The 17,670-nt window shown below is 42.7% G+C and overlaps 1 protein-coding gene across 5 annotated transcripts in view; it reads right to left on the bottom strand.

Moving 5' to 3' along the window:
• The window catches only part of LOC122627630 (netrin receptor UNC5C-like), a 39,610-nt gene that overhangs the window by 14,537 nt on the left and 7,403 nt on the right, over positions 1 to 17,670 (bottom strand). For all 5 annotated transcript variants that reach the window (XM_043808909.1, XM_043808907.1, XM_043808908.1 and 2 more), the window contains exon 2: positions 8,704 to 8,935. In XM_043808909.1, coding sequence (XP_043664844.1) covers positions 8,704 to 8,785 — 82 coding nt within the window. In that variant the 5' untranslated portion in view covers positions 8,786 to 8,935. The remainder of the gene's footprint in view (positions 1 to 8,703; positions 8,936 to 17,670) is intronic.

Raw genomic sequence — 17,670 nt, 5'->3', positions numbered from 1 at the left:
GAGAGAGAGAGAGAGAGAGAGAGAGAGAGAGAGAGAGAGAGGAGGGGAAGGGAAGGAGGAAGAGACACGAGAGCACATCGTAGTACGGTTTCAACGTGTACGCGCGCTGAGAGACCACACATGACGCCTCTTAATTAACAAAGCTACCTGCAGAACCGGCAGAGGTAGTAGTAACGCCAAGTACCGTCAAGAGGATCTCTCTCCCTTGGTTCCTCTCTCTCTCTTTCTCTTTCTCTTTCTCTTTCTGTTACTCTCTCTCTCTGTCTCTCTCTCTCTCTCTCTCTCTCTCTCTCTCTTCATCTTCTGGAATAAGAGAAACGATAGCTTGGGATCGAAGTGAGCATCGTAAAGAGGAAGATCGATACAGGAAAAAAGAAAGAGAGAGAGAGAGAGAGAGAAAAGGATGAGAATAAGAACATAGAAAAGGAAAGAAGAAATAGCGGATGGAGAGAGACAGAAAGAGAGAGAGGGAATATATAGCGAACTTCCTTGTTTCTCGCGTCACGTGCTTTGTTATTTTAGTCAGTGTCCAAACTAGACCTCCGTTGTCCTTTCTCTCTTCCTCTTTTTCTTTCTCTATCTCTATCTCTTTCTGTTTCCACGGGTAGATGCATAGGAACACATGTAGCCGTGAGGAGATTGCTCAACCGAGTTTGAAATAAGGATTCTAGCGAAAAAACTTTTCCTTTTTCAAGCATGAAACTCGTTTACCATCTCGTAGAATCTTCTTCATGCGTGCGAGTAAAGCTTTGAAATGGAAGGTTCTCGTTGGTGAGTTTTGAAGCACTTCCTTTTTGAGGAAAGCATAAAAGGTGCAAACGAGATGATCGTTCCGAGTTTAGAAATTGGGATTATACAGAAAGGACTACCCTTTATACATAATATATATATATATATATATATATATATATATATATATATGCATCTTTTCCTGCGAGATGCTAGTTCCAGACAGATGCACCGGAAAATGTTTTGTCACTTTGCTCGAAAAGGAAGGAAGGAAGGAAGGAAGGAAGGAAGGAAGGTAGGTAGGTATGTAGCTGGCTTAACAAGAGCGTGAATCGGACGAACACGGTATATTACCGTTTTCCCTAGGCACCTAGGCTAGTTCTAGAATCACACTTCCTGTTCGGGAGTATTTGTTCGATGCACTGCTTCTGGTAGGAAGCACAATAGGAGCACGACACCTCTCGTCAGGTCCGGCATTGTATTCGACAGCATTCACGGATCACGACCTTCGTGTTGAAATAACGCGGAGTCGAGTTGTTCTCAAAGCGAGTATATACACGTCTACGTAGTAAGTATATAGATTGTAGTTTTATATATATATATATATATATATATATATATTCATATATTTATATAGGTGTATATATACGTATAAAGTCGATCCCCTTACCGAGACTTTGTTGTATCGTCATTCTGGTTAACGACGAACCCCGACCGATTTCTTTATATCGATTCGTATCGTTTTGGTCGGAGAGATACCTTCGAATTCAGATGGAAATCGGTATGTGTATGTGTGTGTGTGTGTGTGTGTGTGTGTGTGTGTGTGTGTGTGTGTGTGTACATATATGTATATGTATATGGTGTAGAAAGATGGTATATCGATGCCGAGATGAAATCGTTCAACGAATTGGAACGCTTCGATTCAGTCGGACTTGGATAACGCGTATTATCTTCCGATACTGAAGAAGGATATTACTTCGTATTGCGTTGTAAGGATTCGTTGGGATGTTAAAATCAAGGGGGTTCTCTGTGTTCGAGAAGATTATCTTTCTTTCTTTCCATTCGTGTTATTCCTTTTTGCCAAGGAAGACTTTCGGCCTTAACGAGTTCCGTGCTCCAGTCGATATATATCTTTCACGATCGCTCCCGCCTTGATTAGCTCCAATTGAAACGATCTTATTAAATGTTATGACGTGATGAAGTAAAATAGCTTCTTCTACTATTCTCCTTCCTCTTTTTCAATGGAGAAAAACCGTTATTATTTATCATTATATCTTCTTTATTTTCATGTTTCACCTGTATTACATGGATACCGTTCGAACAATTACTGTATTTACGAATCACGAATCCACGATGTTTAAATTTCGAAATAACTATTTCTAGCTTAATGACACGCGCGTGATGATCAGACGATCGGGTGAAAGTACGATGGTTTATCTCTTGAGAGCGTGCATTTGATTTAAATAAAAAAAAGAAGCCCTCTCTTTCTCTCTCTTTCTTCCTCTATCACGCGATGGAGCCTATACTTGAAACTTTGTAAAATTTCAAAAAAGCGAATGTTCGATCGTAAAAAAAAAAAAAAGAAAAGACAAAAAAAAAAGGAAAAAAGACTCGAGAAAATTTTACTTTTCAACTGGAGCCGCCGGCGGTCGCGACGGATAAACGAATTAAGGAGGACGAAAAATGCTCGCCATCCGAGAGATAGGGTGCATATTAAACGCTATGAGGAGAAACAAGAAAGAGAGAGAGAGAGAGAGAGAGAGAGAGAGAGAGAATGAGGGAGTCGGAGAGAAGGGAAGAAAAAAAGGCTAAAAGTGAAAGAGAGAGAGAGAGAGAGAGAGAGAGGGTGATGATGCGTATTACTACGTGTGTGCGGCTCGATTGCGGCACGGCAGACCCAGCTACGTTAAGGCGTGTAATTAAGCGAATAACAGAATCAGATAGTACTACGCTCGCGTGTTAAAACCTCACTCCTACGTGTATCGATAACGGGCAAGTCGGAACGAGTGCGTCACGCTGATTTCGATGTTCCACAGTCGCTTCCTTTATGTAGAGGAATCGGACCGTTAAGAGGGAACCAAATTGCTGGCCAATCCGATTGCGATTTTGTGGATTCATCGTTGAAAAGAAAGAGGAGATATCACCGAGACTGAGCTTTTGTATGTAAATCCGATGCATCGTTTCGCATGACGAACAACTATAGCGGAATTTTTCATGTTGGACCCCTACGCTAATTTTCCATCTCTTCGCAATTTACGTTCGTAAGTTTAATATTTATACGGCTCGTTGGTATGTATACGCAAAGTGAACGCGCGCGCGTCTACTACGTATCTCTCGACGAAATTTAATGCCTATTTTTTCCTTTTTTTTCCCCTCTTTTTTCTTGTTTCTTTTTTTTGTTTTTCAACTACAAGCTTATACTTCTCTCTCTCTCTGTCAACGTTATATTAAATCAACCGAGTTATTTCCTGTATGCACGACGCATCGACTTTTAGCTAGAAACTACTATACGTACGTATGTATACGCAGTACCGTTCACATTTCTATTTTTATTTTCACTATTATTTGTGGAAAATCTCGCGTGACATTTTGTACCGCAATCGGAGAACTCAATCGTACTATAATTAACAATCGTTTCTTTCGAGTTACGTTGTGTACCATGCGTCCTGAATGCTTCAACAATTTTCTATAGAGAAGTCTATGTATTATTTACTATTATTTTTTGCGGACGATGAACTCATAAATGCGTTTGAAAAAACAATCGGCTTTACCCTTTTGACACGAGCAAAACTTGTAAATGTTCTCGATGGATTTTAGTATATGTTTTGATAGTACCATATCATTTAGTTTCCAATTGCTACGTTCACAAAAGGTTTAAATACCTAGAATAGAATCGAAATCCAGCAGCATCGTGCAGAGCACTATAGACAATTATTTTCTACGAAGAAACGGCACGCGATTCGATCGGGAACAACTCACCGGCTTTCAAAGTGTTATTACGAAGGCTGCGTTTCCGGTTTATCGCGCACGATCGTGAACATAGACGGCGCCGCGACACGATAATTTCTATCGTGTGTCGACGCACCGAGCCGTAATCGTTTTCAGTTGGATAAAAGAGTGCCTTCGTGTATTTACGAAACGCGTTGAGAAGGAAAGAAAGGAAGAGAGAGAGAGAGAGAGAGAGAGAGAGAGAGAGAGAGAGAGAGAACGTAAAAGGGAGAAAGAGAAAGAGAAAGAAAGAAAGAGGGAGAAAGAAAAAGAGAGGAAACTCTCGCACGCGACACATAGTAGGTACCTATACCTCAATTATATATTCGTGTTCGAGAGTTTGCGTATTCGTGTATGCGTTTAATATATGATTATCCGTAGGCAAGTTGCACAATCGAACAGGTAAACGATGCATTCTATAGTATTTGATCGAGAGGGGCCATCGTTTCCGTTCGACCTCGCATTCCGCGTCCGGTACGTCGAGTTTTCTTGGCGCCAGAGAATATTTTTTCTTTCTTTCTTCCTTTTCTTTTTTTTCCATTTCTTTTCCTTTTTCCTTTTCTTTTTTTTCTTTTTCTTTTTTCAAACGTCCTTTGCGTCGCGCGAGCAACGAGCAGGTACATCGGTGTTCCCATTTGCATACGTCGCTCGAGTTTTCAGTTAAGAAAATCCGGACGCCATCGAGACGTTCTGTCCGGTCTCATTTAATTATTTCATACATGCGACATCGTTCGATAATAATCTCTAAAGATATCTCGTAAAGCTGTTGGACGATGCTGCTGTCTACGGTGGTAGCTCCCGTCGTATGAGAAAAAAAAAAAGAAAGAAAAAAAAGAAAGGAAGAAAAAAAGGAAGAAAAAAGAAAACGAAAAGCAAAAACTAAAACGAACAAAGAGAAGAACAAAAACAAAAAATAAAATCCGCACTCCAAAAAAAAAAGAAAAGAAAAGAAAAGAAAAGAAAAGAAATCGATAATCAGATTAGCTTTAAGGAGAACGGTTAGACATTTAGAGGAACGTTTAATATTCTCGGATTAAAACGGTGGTGGACGAGGAGACGAGACAGTAAAACCGGTTGATTCTCGAGGCACGCTCGTGAAAATATATCTCGAACGTATACTTGACTTGATCTACGGGGTGGAGTGGGGAGGAGGAGAAGAAAGAGAGGGGAGAGACGAGGGGAGGAAATAAGGAATAGTATATGGTATCTATTCTCGAATTCCTTGCTTTGTGGGAACCCGTTCTTGGACGATCTAATCGAATAGAATCGATCGATCTATATTCCACGATCTCTCGATCACGCCCAATACTAAAGATCTCATTTTATTTTCCTACCAGTAACTCTTTCCTTCGGTATCGAACATTCTCCAAGATTTCAACAATAATCGTGCTCGCTCGAGTCCGGGTACGACCACCCTTCTCCTTTCGTATGGTACTTATACCACGACGCGCTGCCGCCTTCCTTTGATTTACGATAATTAAAGCTGACCCGACCTTTCGTCGCGAGAGTGGAAAGAGCGCGGACTTGGTGTTTCTTCGTCGGCTCTGGCGCCGATGAGAGACCACGCGAGAGGTATTAAACGCGAAACTCTTCCTCCACTCTCCTTGCTTTCACTCTTTTCCCCTCGTTTCATCTCTCTCTCTCTCTCTCTCTCTCTCTCTCTCTCTCCCTCTTTCTCTCTATCTATCTATCTATCTCTTTCTATCCTCCTTTCATTTTTTCCTACGTATACCGACGTTCTTTCGAAGCTTGGCTCTCGTCTGGCGGAACCAACGGGGTAATTGCACCAACGAAGAACAAGCTCACCAACCAGTCTTTGCATTTTTCCTCGAGGCGATTTTGCGAAGAGGGTCGATCGGTTAGGCCAGCGTACCTTCAGATAGCCGGCGGACTACGTGATCGAAGGTCATACCGGGATGGTAATCGCGATTTACTTATGATACTTATCGAGCAAACCGTACCTTCGCATTTATCGGACATCACGAAAACGTCGGGATCATTATTCAACCGTATTCAATCCCTTTCCATGAATTTTTTTAACGAACATACTTGATTTCATCTCTCTCTTTCTCTCTCTCTCTCTCTCTCTCTCTCTCTCTCTCTCTCTCTCTCTATCTCTATTTATCTATCTGTCTATCTCTCTCTCATTGCATATCCAAGCGAAACTTGAATTCGTTCGAAATTATTCATGAAAACGAAATTAAAACTAAATCCAATTACGTTGGATTTTTATAAAATTTGTCAAAATGTGCCACGCGATAAATAACATTTCTCCCGGTTGAAAAACTCGAGCGTTTAAACGTACGCAAAGGGTGCGAGTTAAATAAAAGCTTTAGAGTTTCCGTGGCTTTCATAGAATAGGACGAGGACGAGGACGAGGATGAGGATGAGGTATGAGAAGATGGATGAAGGAATATGACGAGAGGGAATGACGGGAGATGCGAATAGGAAAGAATTTTCTCAACGAATACGATGCGTAGACGTCGAGCTGGTGGAAATTCGCTAGGTGTCGGGAGATAACGACTGGCACTAAAAAATTGAAGAAGGTCTCTCGTTGTGGCAAGGGCGGCAGGTAGTACGACAGTTCGTGGTAGTAGCAGACAGAGAGGAGTCTGTGAGAGATAGGTAGGTAGGTAGGTTGGTAGGTAGGTAGCTAGCTTTAACACAACCGCTCACAAAATGTCGAGACCGTGGCTGGTTCACCCTCGTCTCGTCTTTCCTTTAATTATTAACGGGGCTAATATTTTTTCCCAGCCATGCTCGTGCACGAACGTTGGTCGTCGTCGTCGTCGTCGTCGTCGTCGTCGTCGTCGTCGTCGTTGGACTAGTGAAATTACTGAGAGATATCGCGTCGCGATAAATTCTTCGGCTAATTATTCACGAACGTTGTGAATGTATGGGTTAATGTATGCATGTGATATATCGCATGTTACAATGAGACCTAGCCTAAGGGAATATAGAAATAAAGTCGATGGATTTTATCTAATAGTTTGATGTCCTGGAAACGTAGAGAAACGATTGATCTTCGAAGATAGAGATAGATAGAGATAAATAGAGATAGAGAAAGATAGATAGATAGATAGATAGATAGATAGATAGATAGATAGATAGATAGATAGATAGATAGAAAGAGAGAGACAATCGATAGTAAGTTATCGCTCGAATCGTTTCTCAGAAAGGAGCCTTAGAAAGTTATCTATGGGGTATTGGACCAGCTAATATACGTCTCTTCGAGGAGGTTACCGGATTCCCAAATTCCTTCTCGTAACCGCTTTTACCGCTTAATACATGCAACGCATTATCGGACGCCATCGTGTCTACGTACCGCGTAAACGCGTAGAAACTTCAGAGACGAAGAACCATTAAACGGTCCAAGCGAAGGCGCTTTCCCGTTGTTGAAGCAACAACTTTCTCGTTGTTGGATAGATCTCTAGGAGAAAGAGGAGAGGAGAGCGTCGTCGTCTTCGTCGTCGTCGTCGTCGTCGTCGTCGTCGTCGTCGTCGTCGTCGTCGTCGGTGTGCTTGCCATCGAGACACATGCTCCGCTTCTACGAATTTATTCGAGTTGATGCGATTAATGATGTCGTCGCCGTTTCGGCGCGTCTTGTCTCGTCCCGTCTACTCCCGTCTCATTGGAAACACCATGGAAACTCATGATGAGACTCGGTAAGAGAATGGAAGGAGGAGAGAGGTAGAGGAGGAAACAGTTGGATTAGAATTCCTTTCGTCGTTGGAGATACACGTTACGATTGTTTCTCCCTTTAGAACCAATCAACGACGTTAAACGTTGCAGGTGAGAAACCATTCATCGTCGCTACGATGACGAGTACGCGAGAGGACGTCAAGGACGATAATTAGTTAACCATGAGAGATCCCTGGAGAGTCAGAGAGACAGAGAGAGAGAGAGAGAGAGAGAGAAGAGGGGTAGGAGCACGTAGTCCAGGGGGCCGTTCAAAAGTAGCTCTAGGGGAGTATAATCCATCATCGAAAATGGCTTGGCGTAACGTAACTGGTCGGTCGTGCCTACGACGACTAATCAACGAGCCTGACTCGCCGTATAATTAGGCTTGTCTTTCTCTCCTTCTATCTCTGTTTCTCGTTCTCTCGTAGAAAGCTCGTAGAAATTCTAATGCTTTTTCTCTCCCGTGTTTCACTTTAGAAACGTTACTTATATATATATATATATATATATATATATATATATATATCATCTTTCATCTTTCTACGTGTGACTCGTAAAAAGCCTTCTGCCCGTGTTTAGTTTACGTTACCTTATAGATCGTTAGGGTAACTTACGGCAAAGTCATCGTTTTCCCAGCATCGTTAATATCCGCCATCGAGAATCTCGATCTCTCACGTTGATTTCCATCGTATCGCATCGAAGGGGACGAACGTTCATTAAAAAAGATGGCTATACAAAATTAAGATCCCCTTTAACGTTAATTCTTTTCGATCGATGCTCCTCGAAATTGAAATAGAGTAATAGAAATGAAATGAAATGAAAGAGAGAAATATAAAAAAAAAGAAAAAATAAAGAAAAAGAAAAAAAAGAATTAATAAATGAAAAATACAGAGAAAATGAAAAGAAGAAGGAGTTTGCACATAATAAGTTCGTAAACAACGAGACGATATTTTTCTTTTTCCATTGACTCGTATACCCGAGTATCATGCATGTAGGTACGTACGAAGGACCGACGCGCAAAGTGGTACTCGGCTACTTGTTTCGATACAAGTACCTCGAGTAAGTACTTGGCTCTGCTGCTCGAATCTGCGGATATCGGGGACGAGCGTCATCGAAAGAGCAGAAAGAACAGAGAGAGAGAGAGAGAGAGAAAGAGAGAGAAAGGGAGGGAGGAAGCTCATTATATGCCTGGCACGAGCTAAATGGCAGATTTAACGATCCCTCGAGTTCATCTCGTCTTTTCTCTAATGCCCTTTTTCTTCTTCAAACTAGCTACTTCCCTTTCGTAAAAGATTTACTTCTTACCTTCTCCGGACGTGAAGGGACGCACGACGCCAGGCAACAGGACGCAGAACAAGAGAAACAGGGAGCACGATTTCGGCCTCATTTCGTATATATCGCCGACGAGGTCATTCGTTCATTTTATTTAACACCAAGTGTAAAAATGAACGCGATCGATCGATGATATATCGATACGTGAAACGAACACGTCACGGCACTCGTCACTCTACCCGCCGAGTCCTCTTCGATCTGGCATCTGTAATAATACAAACGGAAAAATAAATAATATAACGCGTTCTACGAAAAAGAAATTTTGTAAACTTACGTTTGTATATATTATTTATAGTCGTAGTAAGTACGTATTATATCTAAGATCTTTCGTTTAATATATATATATATATTTTTTTTTCATTTTCGTTTTCAATTCAATGGATAATACTCATGTTAGTTTACTATGTATTAACTAAACGTATTTACTAAACACTGACGAAAAAATGTTGTAAACACACGTTCGTATATATTATTTGAAGATATAGTATAAGTACGTATTATACCTAAGATCTATCGTTCACACATATACACATAAAGTTTCTTTTTTCAATTTCATTTCAATTCAACGATAGCAGTTATAATAGTCGCGAAAGAAATATCGTCTATTACGTCGAAAGCTCAGCTTCTAACAAAAACATAAATAACAAGCTAGTACGATTACAACGGGCCAGTAGTGAGAAAAGTTATGAAAGAAACGAATTGCGAGGGTTTTACGCGTCGAGATAAGGAAGACTATGCATAGCGTGGTAAGATAAATGAACGGGTTGGCCCTTCAAGAATCGAGCCCTTCGAACCATTCACGCGAAAGTCGGTCCACATTTTCTTTCTCTCTTTCTTACTATCTTTCTTCGATGTCAATCAAGAAAGAAAAAGAGGAATAGAGGAAGAGTGTAGGTTCTTTTTGCGAAATGAAAATGCTTTTCTACACGCGAACGAGGGTAAAGAAAACGAAGCGAGAGAGGTCGAAAGGGAACTTTCTAGAGGGCTGAACGTCGCTTCGTGGCAGCGTTGTTTCTACCGGAAAACGTAAAAGACGGTTAGGAGAGTCGAGAGTGCCACTTACGAGGTAGCTGGCAACCCTTGCCGTCTAAATATTCCAACGGCGGTGGATACTTTCCCGCACGCGAAATTTCCGTGGCGCCTTCGTTCTCAGTCGTTACCGTGAAAGGAACGAAGGAAATTCTGTGAGAGAAAGAGAGAGGGAACGTATCCACCTCTTTGTCTGTATCTGTCTCTCTCTCTCTCTCTCTCTCTCTCTCTCTCTCTCTCTCTCTCTCTCTCTCTCTCTCTCTCTCTCTCTCTCTCTCTCTCTCTCTCTCTCTGTCTTTTTCTCTTTACACGAGCGAACGACTTCTTTCTTCCCTCTCAGAAACATCCTCCTCCTCCTATCCTGATGTAATGAACGATAGGATTAATAATTAAAGGTTAATGGAAAGGAGAAATCGTTTTGTAAATTGATTATTGACGAATGAAATAGACTATTTAGAACGTAAATCAAACGATTCGGGAAAAAATATGTAGCTAAGTAAAAGACGATTCTTTTTATAGCAATAACTTGTCATATAATAATTTTTAATCGGCATGAAATCGTCTAAGGATTAATGACAGGTTCTCCGTTATCGTTATTTAGTTCGTAAAAGAAACGTCGATTTTCATTATACGCGGCTAACTCTCTAATCATACATTTCGTCGCGTCCACTTTAAATATCGATTAAAAGCAAGTGCTTGACTTCAAAGGAGGTAATAAAGAAATAGTGAATTTTCCACGCTCGAGATGGTAAAAAGTTAATGCTAATCGAATGATTACGCGTTAAATTTGTATGTAAGAGTCGTCGTGGCTCGTGTTTAACATAGAAGGTGAGCGGAAAGTAAAAAAGGATTAGAATTTACGAGCGTAACCGGGGTCGGGATTCCGCGTATTAGAAAAATCTAAATGGCGCATTTTATTGGCCTGCCTCGCGAGAAACGGTTCGCAATACGAGCAAAGTGAATTAAGCGCGTTGAAACGTATCGCGGCGCGTAGCAACGCGCGGGAACGCGTGAAAAACGACGGGATTGACGTGCGCGCGTGAAAAGCTTGTTAGTATCGAACTTGTTATAAAAGCGTGCCGAATCGGTGAAGTGAGACCCCGCCGAAGGGATCGTTTATCAACGTCGTTCCTCAAGGCTTCGCGATACACGCTCGATTACATCGGTAAGAAAGCCGTACGCGCGCCACCAGTGCCGTTCGTTCTCGTACGTAACGGACGAGAGAGCGTGTTCGAAAAGGAGGAGGAGAACGAAGACGAAGAAGAAGAAAAAGAAGAAGAAAGAGAAGGAGAACGAAGAGAAGAAGGAAAAAGGAAGAAATAGCAAAGATGGAGAGTAGAAATTGATACTCGACGAGAAAATAGAGTCGGCGTGAGAGATACATATTCCGAAATCAAAGGAACGGAATAGCAAACGGCGGAATTTCTTCGTAAGCGGAATAATCGGTGCGTTAGCATGCAATAAATTCCGCTTAAACGACGAGCATGGTTATTTTACGAGCCAGCCGCGATTTATTCTAAGCCGACACCCCTAAGCCTCTCGTGAAATCACGAGAAACGGAGAAGAAGTCGTGCGTTTTCCCGTTCTAGCTCGTTTCGCACGGTTTCATAAATCGTTTGTAAGATCGGACAAGCTTACGAAAGAGCATGCACACATTAATTACCGACCTGAGGTTACTAATATGATTAATTTATATCGAGATGATTAATCGTTTCCCTCGATCTCGTAAAAAGCGATACAAGTAAGACAAAAAAAAAAGTAACGTAAGGGTCTTAAATTCGTAGAAACAAGCGAATACGCCTGTTTTTTATCGGAGTAGACTATGGTATATGTATTTAACTTACACGCGGAAGGGAATACGGATGAGGTTTGAATCACGATGCGATGATTCTCATCCTTTTACGACGACGACGACGACGACGACGACAGGGAACGTCTAAGAAATCGATGAGACCACAGCGCTCAACAACGTGCCGCCTTACATTAATTAGCGACACCGCAAGTGTGATTAATTTTCGTCGAATGATTAATCGTTTCCTGCTTTGCTCCAAGAAACTGAAGATATTACCTACCAGCGAGAAAGAGAATGGAAAAAGGAAAATTGCGTTACGGATTCAAAACTTTCGAACGTGGAATTAACTTCGAGTTGGAGAAAGATAGAGAATCATTTCTAAACAGCGAGAGAAAGAGAGAGAGAGAGAGAGAAGGGGAAGTTTGATCGAATCGCGATCGTTATCGGCGAGGAACACGGAAGCCACGGACAATAAGTAGGGTTTAATCGAGGAACGGAATATCGTGGGACTGCAGAAGCGTGGAAAATCGATGCGACCACGGCGTAATGCCGATAAACAGCGAATACGATAGAGGGAGAGATAGGTAAAGATAGGTAGAGAGTGCGAGAGAATACGAGAGAGAGAGAGAGAGAGAGAGCTCGAAAGTGCTCTCGGAGATTCATGACGCGGAATAATCCGCTGAAGATCCGTGGAACGCGTATTGCGTGGTACGCGTACGCGTAGGCCCACCCTACACAGATTTCCCATCGCGAGTTCTCTCTAATCCTCCAGGACGAGGACTCAATTTATAAACGCGTTTCGGTATTACCCACTCAAGGGCTTAAAACACTCGACAGCGACCGCCGTTCGTTGTGCCAAGCCGGGACACGCAAACACATGGCATTTCACACTGCAGTTGGCACGAACGATGACGTCCTGCCATGATCGAGCTGAGAATCCAGCCGAGAATCGAGCTGAGAATCGAAGCGACGAACCGATGCAAGCATTCGACCGAGATAGAGAAGCCGACTACCGGAGCTTTCCTTTTCTTTTCTTTTCTTTTCTTTTCTTTTCTTTTCTTTTTTTTTCTTCCTTTTTCCGTTTTATCTTTTTACATCTAACATTTTCGAGCTGCTTCTTCTTCTTTTTCTTCTTTTTCTTCTTCTTCCTTTATCAATGACACCGTGACTCGACTGTCAAGATTTCGCTTCGTTCAAAAAGTTTGCTCGGCCATTGGAAAGTTTCTCTCGAGTGTTTGCGTAGCATTGAAAACTGGCTCTGCTCTTGATGTGGCCTCATCGTTTATCCCTCCGAGCCCTTTGGGACTAAGAACTCGAGAGCTTCGGCTGTGTTGGCTCGAGTGTAAGAGAAAATAAATTCGTCGAAACACAAGAGAGAGAGAGAGAGAGACAGAGAGAGAGAGAGAGAGAGAGAGAGAGAGAGGGAGGGAGAGAGATATTCTATTGGCAAGGTAGGTAAGACGATACTCTATAATCTATAAACTCTATACAAGAGATAAACGATATCCATGACCGATTATAGGAACGACGAGGTGAGAAATCCTGAATGATCTTCTATAGTATGAGCCGGCATCCAAGAGAAGGATCATTCTTCTGACGAGTTCGCATTCGAAGAGCATAACCGAGATTAAAAGCGCCCGGAGGTGGAAGAGACAGCGTCTTAAATGCGGTTTAAAGCTTGGAAGGGCGACTCGAGTATCGCGTGACAACAGGTAGGGGAGTCAACGGGCTGGATTCCCTGGAGGATTGAGCTACCGGTTTCGAAGGAGAAAGATTCTCTTGGATCTTTCTAAGCGGCATAAGAAGAAGAGGATCGGAAGAGGAAGGAGGAGCAGGAGGAGGATTGAAGATGAGGAGGAAGAAGAAGAAGAAGAAGAAGAAGAAGCGGTCACGGCGGATTCGATGCGGACCGGTGTGCCTTTCGAAAAATTTTTCGTCGATGAATAGATAGACGATTACGAGGGCGAGACGAACGAAGAATGGTCTTCGTAACGATGCACGATGGCATAAATCTTACAAAGGACTTTATTAGCGAACAGGGACGAGCTACTCGTGTTCCTTTCCTCCGTCGAGCTTTATCTTCGAGCGTCCATTCGTTTACGTTCCTATGTTCGACAAAGTACGCCATGTTAGATAATGTATATACACGAAGACAAACATATTTCTCCGTATCCCTTTAATAAGTATCTACAACTATTTACAACAGTTCTAAATGATTGATTCGCGTAACGGTCGCGTAAGGTATCGGTCGCATCTAAAACGCATTTAAGTACATCGAAAAGTCATAAGCCACCTGTAGAGGTAGGCAACCTGTCAGAATGCGAGATCGGCCTGGGCTTTTCGTTCCGCGGATCTCTCGGTGGAGATTTATGAGCTCGAATCGATAAACCAACGGGGAGAGCATTAATTTAACGCTCGATGCAACCTCGATCGTTTGCGAATGATACTCTCTCTCTCTCTCTCTCTCTCTCTCTCTCTCTCTCTCTCTCTCGCTTGCTCGCTCTCGTTCCAAGAGTACCACCGAGTAATCCTATGAGAGGAAATCGAGGAAGAAGCGATAAAAATATCGGAAAAACGTCGTCGTTGGAGGTAGTCGATAAATTTCCTACTGATCTCTTTCACCGTTAGTCCCTTTTTCTCCTTCGGATGAAAGGAAAGCGAACGAGGCGCAAACCGCAACGGAAAAAAAGAAGAAGGCAGAAAGAGAGAGAGAGAGAGAGAGAGAGAGAGAGAGAGAGAGAGAGAGAGAGAGAAAGAAAAAGAGAGAACGTGAGACAGAGAAAGAGAGAGGGAAAGAGAAAGACGCGTGTCGACCATGTTCAGGTATAATATGACCGAAACTCGGCCCCTTGAGAGACGTCTATCTCGTTCCTTTCGATTTTTTTTCTTTCTTTCTCTCTCTTTCTCTCTCTTCTCCTTTTCCTTCCTTCTCTTCTTCTTCTTCTTCTTCTTCTTCTTCTTCTTCTTCTTCTTCTTCGTCTTCGTCTTCGTCTTCTTCTTCTTCTTCCTCGCGAACGTAATCCGAGAAGATTACGGAGCGAAATAAACATGTCAACCCTGGCACAACAGCAGGAGGGATGTGGGTTCGCGGAGCGTCTTTATAGACGGCACGAATATTCTTGTATTTCTATCTTTCTCTCTTTCATCTTGTTCTCTGCTTCTTACTCCCTCGCTAGCAAAGCAGTATCGTTACTTAAGCAACTGCCAGATGCGAGCAGATGCGCCTAGTCGTGGTTTCACACGAGCCCGATCGAGCTCAAGCCCTATCTTCGTACGATCTTGACCCCGAGATCGCTCAGATAGGACCATGCGGAGTTTTATGCGCGCCACCATGGATCTGTCCTCCTCTTGTATTCTCTTCGAGCACGATGGCGCTTCTACACGCGTGCCTATCTCTCTCTCTCTCTCTCTCTCTCTCTCTCTCTCTCTCTCTCTCTCTCTCTCTCTCTCTCTTTCTTTCTTTCTGTTTCTTTTACTTTTATTTATGTTCATTTTTTTTTCTTCGTCGTAGCTCGCCTCACTGCGTGGGGGTGGTGTATTTCTACTTTCGAGTTTGCACGGACGTGAACAAATTTGTGACTACCTGCTCGGAAAGAACAGATTTCGCTATCTCTTTTACTCTCTCTCTCTATCTTTATCTCTTTCTGTCTATCTCCTTTTTCTTCCTCTCTCTCTCTCTCTCTCTCTCTCTCTCTCTCTCTCTCTCTCTCTCATTCTCTCTCCCTCTCCTCTTTTTTCTTTTTATCTAGTCGGATAACCGATCTCCAAACGTTTTTTCTTCTCGATTTTAAAAGAGTGATAAGAACAACCATGTTTCTCTTCGCTTTACGACACGAATTTTAAATAGATTAAGAACACCTAGAGAGAAGAAGGAAAAGGAGAAGGAAGAATTTTCGTTCGTTTATTTAGGAAGGTTACTTTTTCGAATTTTCATCCGTAGAATGACCGAGAAGATAAAAAGAAAAGATTTTCCTAGGCGTTTCGTGTGTCACGTCGTTTAACAGTCTGGATGGTACGTCAAAAGGGAGGACTTAGAGGATGATTCCTCGAACAAGAACATCACATAGATTATCGACGAACGAGTTTCTTATCGCAGAGTCAGCAAAAAGTCAGTCGACCGATCGGGATAACGAAGCAAGCGGTATCGTTCGAATCACTGAAACGGAATCAACGAAAACGAGATTGAATGAGATCAAAGAGGAACTCATGGCTTTGCTCTCGTTCAGTAATATCGAATATCGAAGAAGATCGGTGGTAACTCGAAGATAGCAGTCGAGTTTCTCTGGATTTCGAGTGAGTCTGGTATTTTGGAAGTTGCGATTACTCTTATGCTATCGGGTACAAGAGAAAGAGAGAACAAGAGAGAAAGAGAAAAAGAAAGAGAACGAGAGAGAGAGAGAGAGAGAGAGAGAGAGAGAGAGAGAGAATCGGTAGAAAAGGAACGATGGTAACGGCCGTCTGGATATCTTTACAGCTTCCCAGGGACTCTGGATCAAAGGATTTCACTTTGTCGAAACGGAGTCTATCCTCGAACGCAGAGAGAACGAGGCATAGCACTGCCTTTTACCGTCCTTTCGAAAATCGTGGAATCACCTTTTCCAGGAGTAAGAGAGAAAACTAAAGAGAGATAGAGATAGAGACCAAGAGAGAGAGAGAGAGAGAGAGAGAGAGAGAGAGAGAGAGAGAGAGAGAGAAGGGCAAAAGGGCGTACGTTCGACGAGCCCGAGAAATACACCTTTCTCGCCTCTCCTTTGATCGTTTCATCGGGCGCGACCCCAAGCGTGGACGGCTTTTGAGCGGCGAGTCATCTCGCAAATAGGAACGACGTCTGAAAATATACCAGGCGTATATCCTCCTCCGTGAGAGGTGCCACGCGAAGAGGGGAGAAGCCGTTTCCTCGGACGACGCACGGTAGGAGGATCAAACGTTCTTGCCCTCGCTTTTCTCTCCCTCTCTCTTTAGACTCCTTCTCTATTCCCACCTCCACATTCACCTCCACCTCCACCTACCACTTCCACCAGCAACTCCAGCAACTCCTCTCTCGCAACGTTTCTCTCGCAAGCGCAAAGTTATTTCGCATTTTTACGTGGATGAATATAAAATACAATACGACGAGTCTCTAGGAGCCTTGGGCGATCATAAAGCTCCGTGAATATTCGATATCGAACTGGGTGGCCTCCGTGGAGATGGAAGGGGAAAGGAATAAGGGAAAAGTATTTTCTTCTTCGATATTCGACAACAAACGTTCGCTCTATGGGATAATATAGAAAAGTCTCGTAGATTTTTTTCTATCGTAAGCTGAAATTGTTCGAAATCTCGCGGGATAGATATATTCGTACAACAGAGATAGAGAGATAGATAGAGAGAAAGAGTGAGAGAAAGAAAAAGAAAGAAGCGTACGTAGAATTGATACCACGCTCGATAAAACTACTTAACGTGCCGGTAAAAGAAGAAACGTGAGTAGATTTACGTAACAGGGACACGCACGCGTGTCTAGTCTTTAGATGGTTGAAACGTTCGTTGAACGAAACGAACGTTCGACGTTTGATTGTTCTTCTCCCGAGAAGAAACGTTCCTCGACGTTTACGTACAATACATACATACAATATACGCACCTACATACATATATGTACATACAAATGTCGTTTATTTTTCTCGAGTTTTCTTTGAACATACATGCACTGGACGAAGAGTGGCCAGATTCCGACAGTAATTTGTCTCTCCAGCAGGACAGCAAAGTCGAGTCACGCAAATTGACAAATACGCGGCGAGCGTCCGGCCTTTCGCAAACGAGACACACGTGGGACAAATTCAACGGCAAACAGAGCTCGACTCGGTTCTTTGCCAAAAGGGAGAAACGTTGTTAGGACGGACATTTGAACATTACGAGTATTTCTCGAAAATGTTCTTTTTATGTTAATTCCATTGGCTCGAAGAACGCTTTTATTTTATTAATCTACTCTCTTTCTCTTTATATGTCTGTCTGTCCGCCTCTCTCTCTCTCTCTCTCTCTCTCTCCCCCTCTCTTTCTATCTATCTTTCTCTCTCTGTTATTGGAATCGTTCGTGGATATCTCAGTCGTAAAGCCCCGAAAGTTTTCGCGGACCATCGGCGATAAC

This window comes from Vespula pensylvanica, chromosome 3 (assembly GCF_014466175.1).
Source record: "Vespula pensylvanica isolate Volc-1 chromosome 3, ASM1446617v1, whole genome shotgun sequence".
Lineage (NCBI taxonomy): Eukaryota > Metazoa > Arthropoda > Insecta > Hymenoptera > Vespidae > Vespula > Vespula pensylvanica.
Note: the sequence above shows the minus strand (reverse complement) of the source record. Positions and strands in the feature narration are given on the sequence as shown.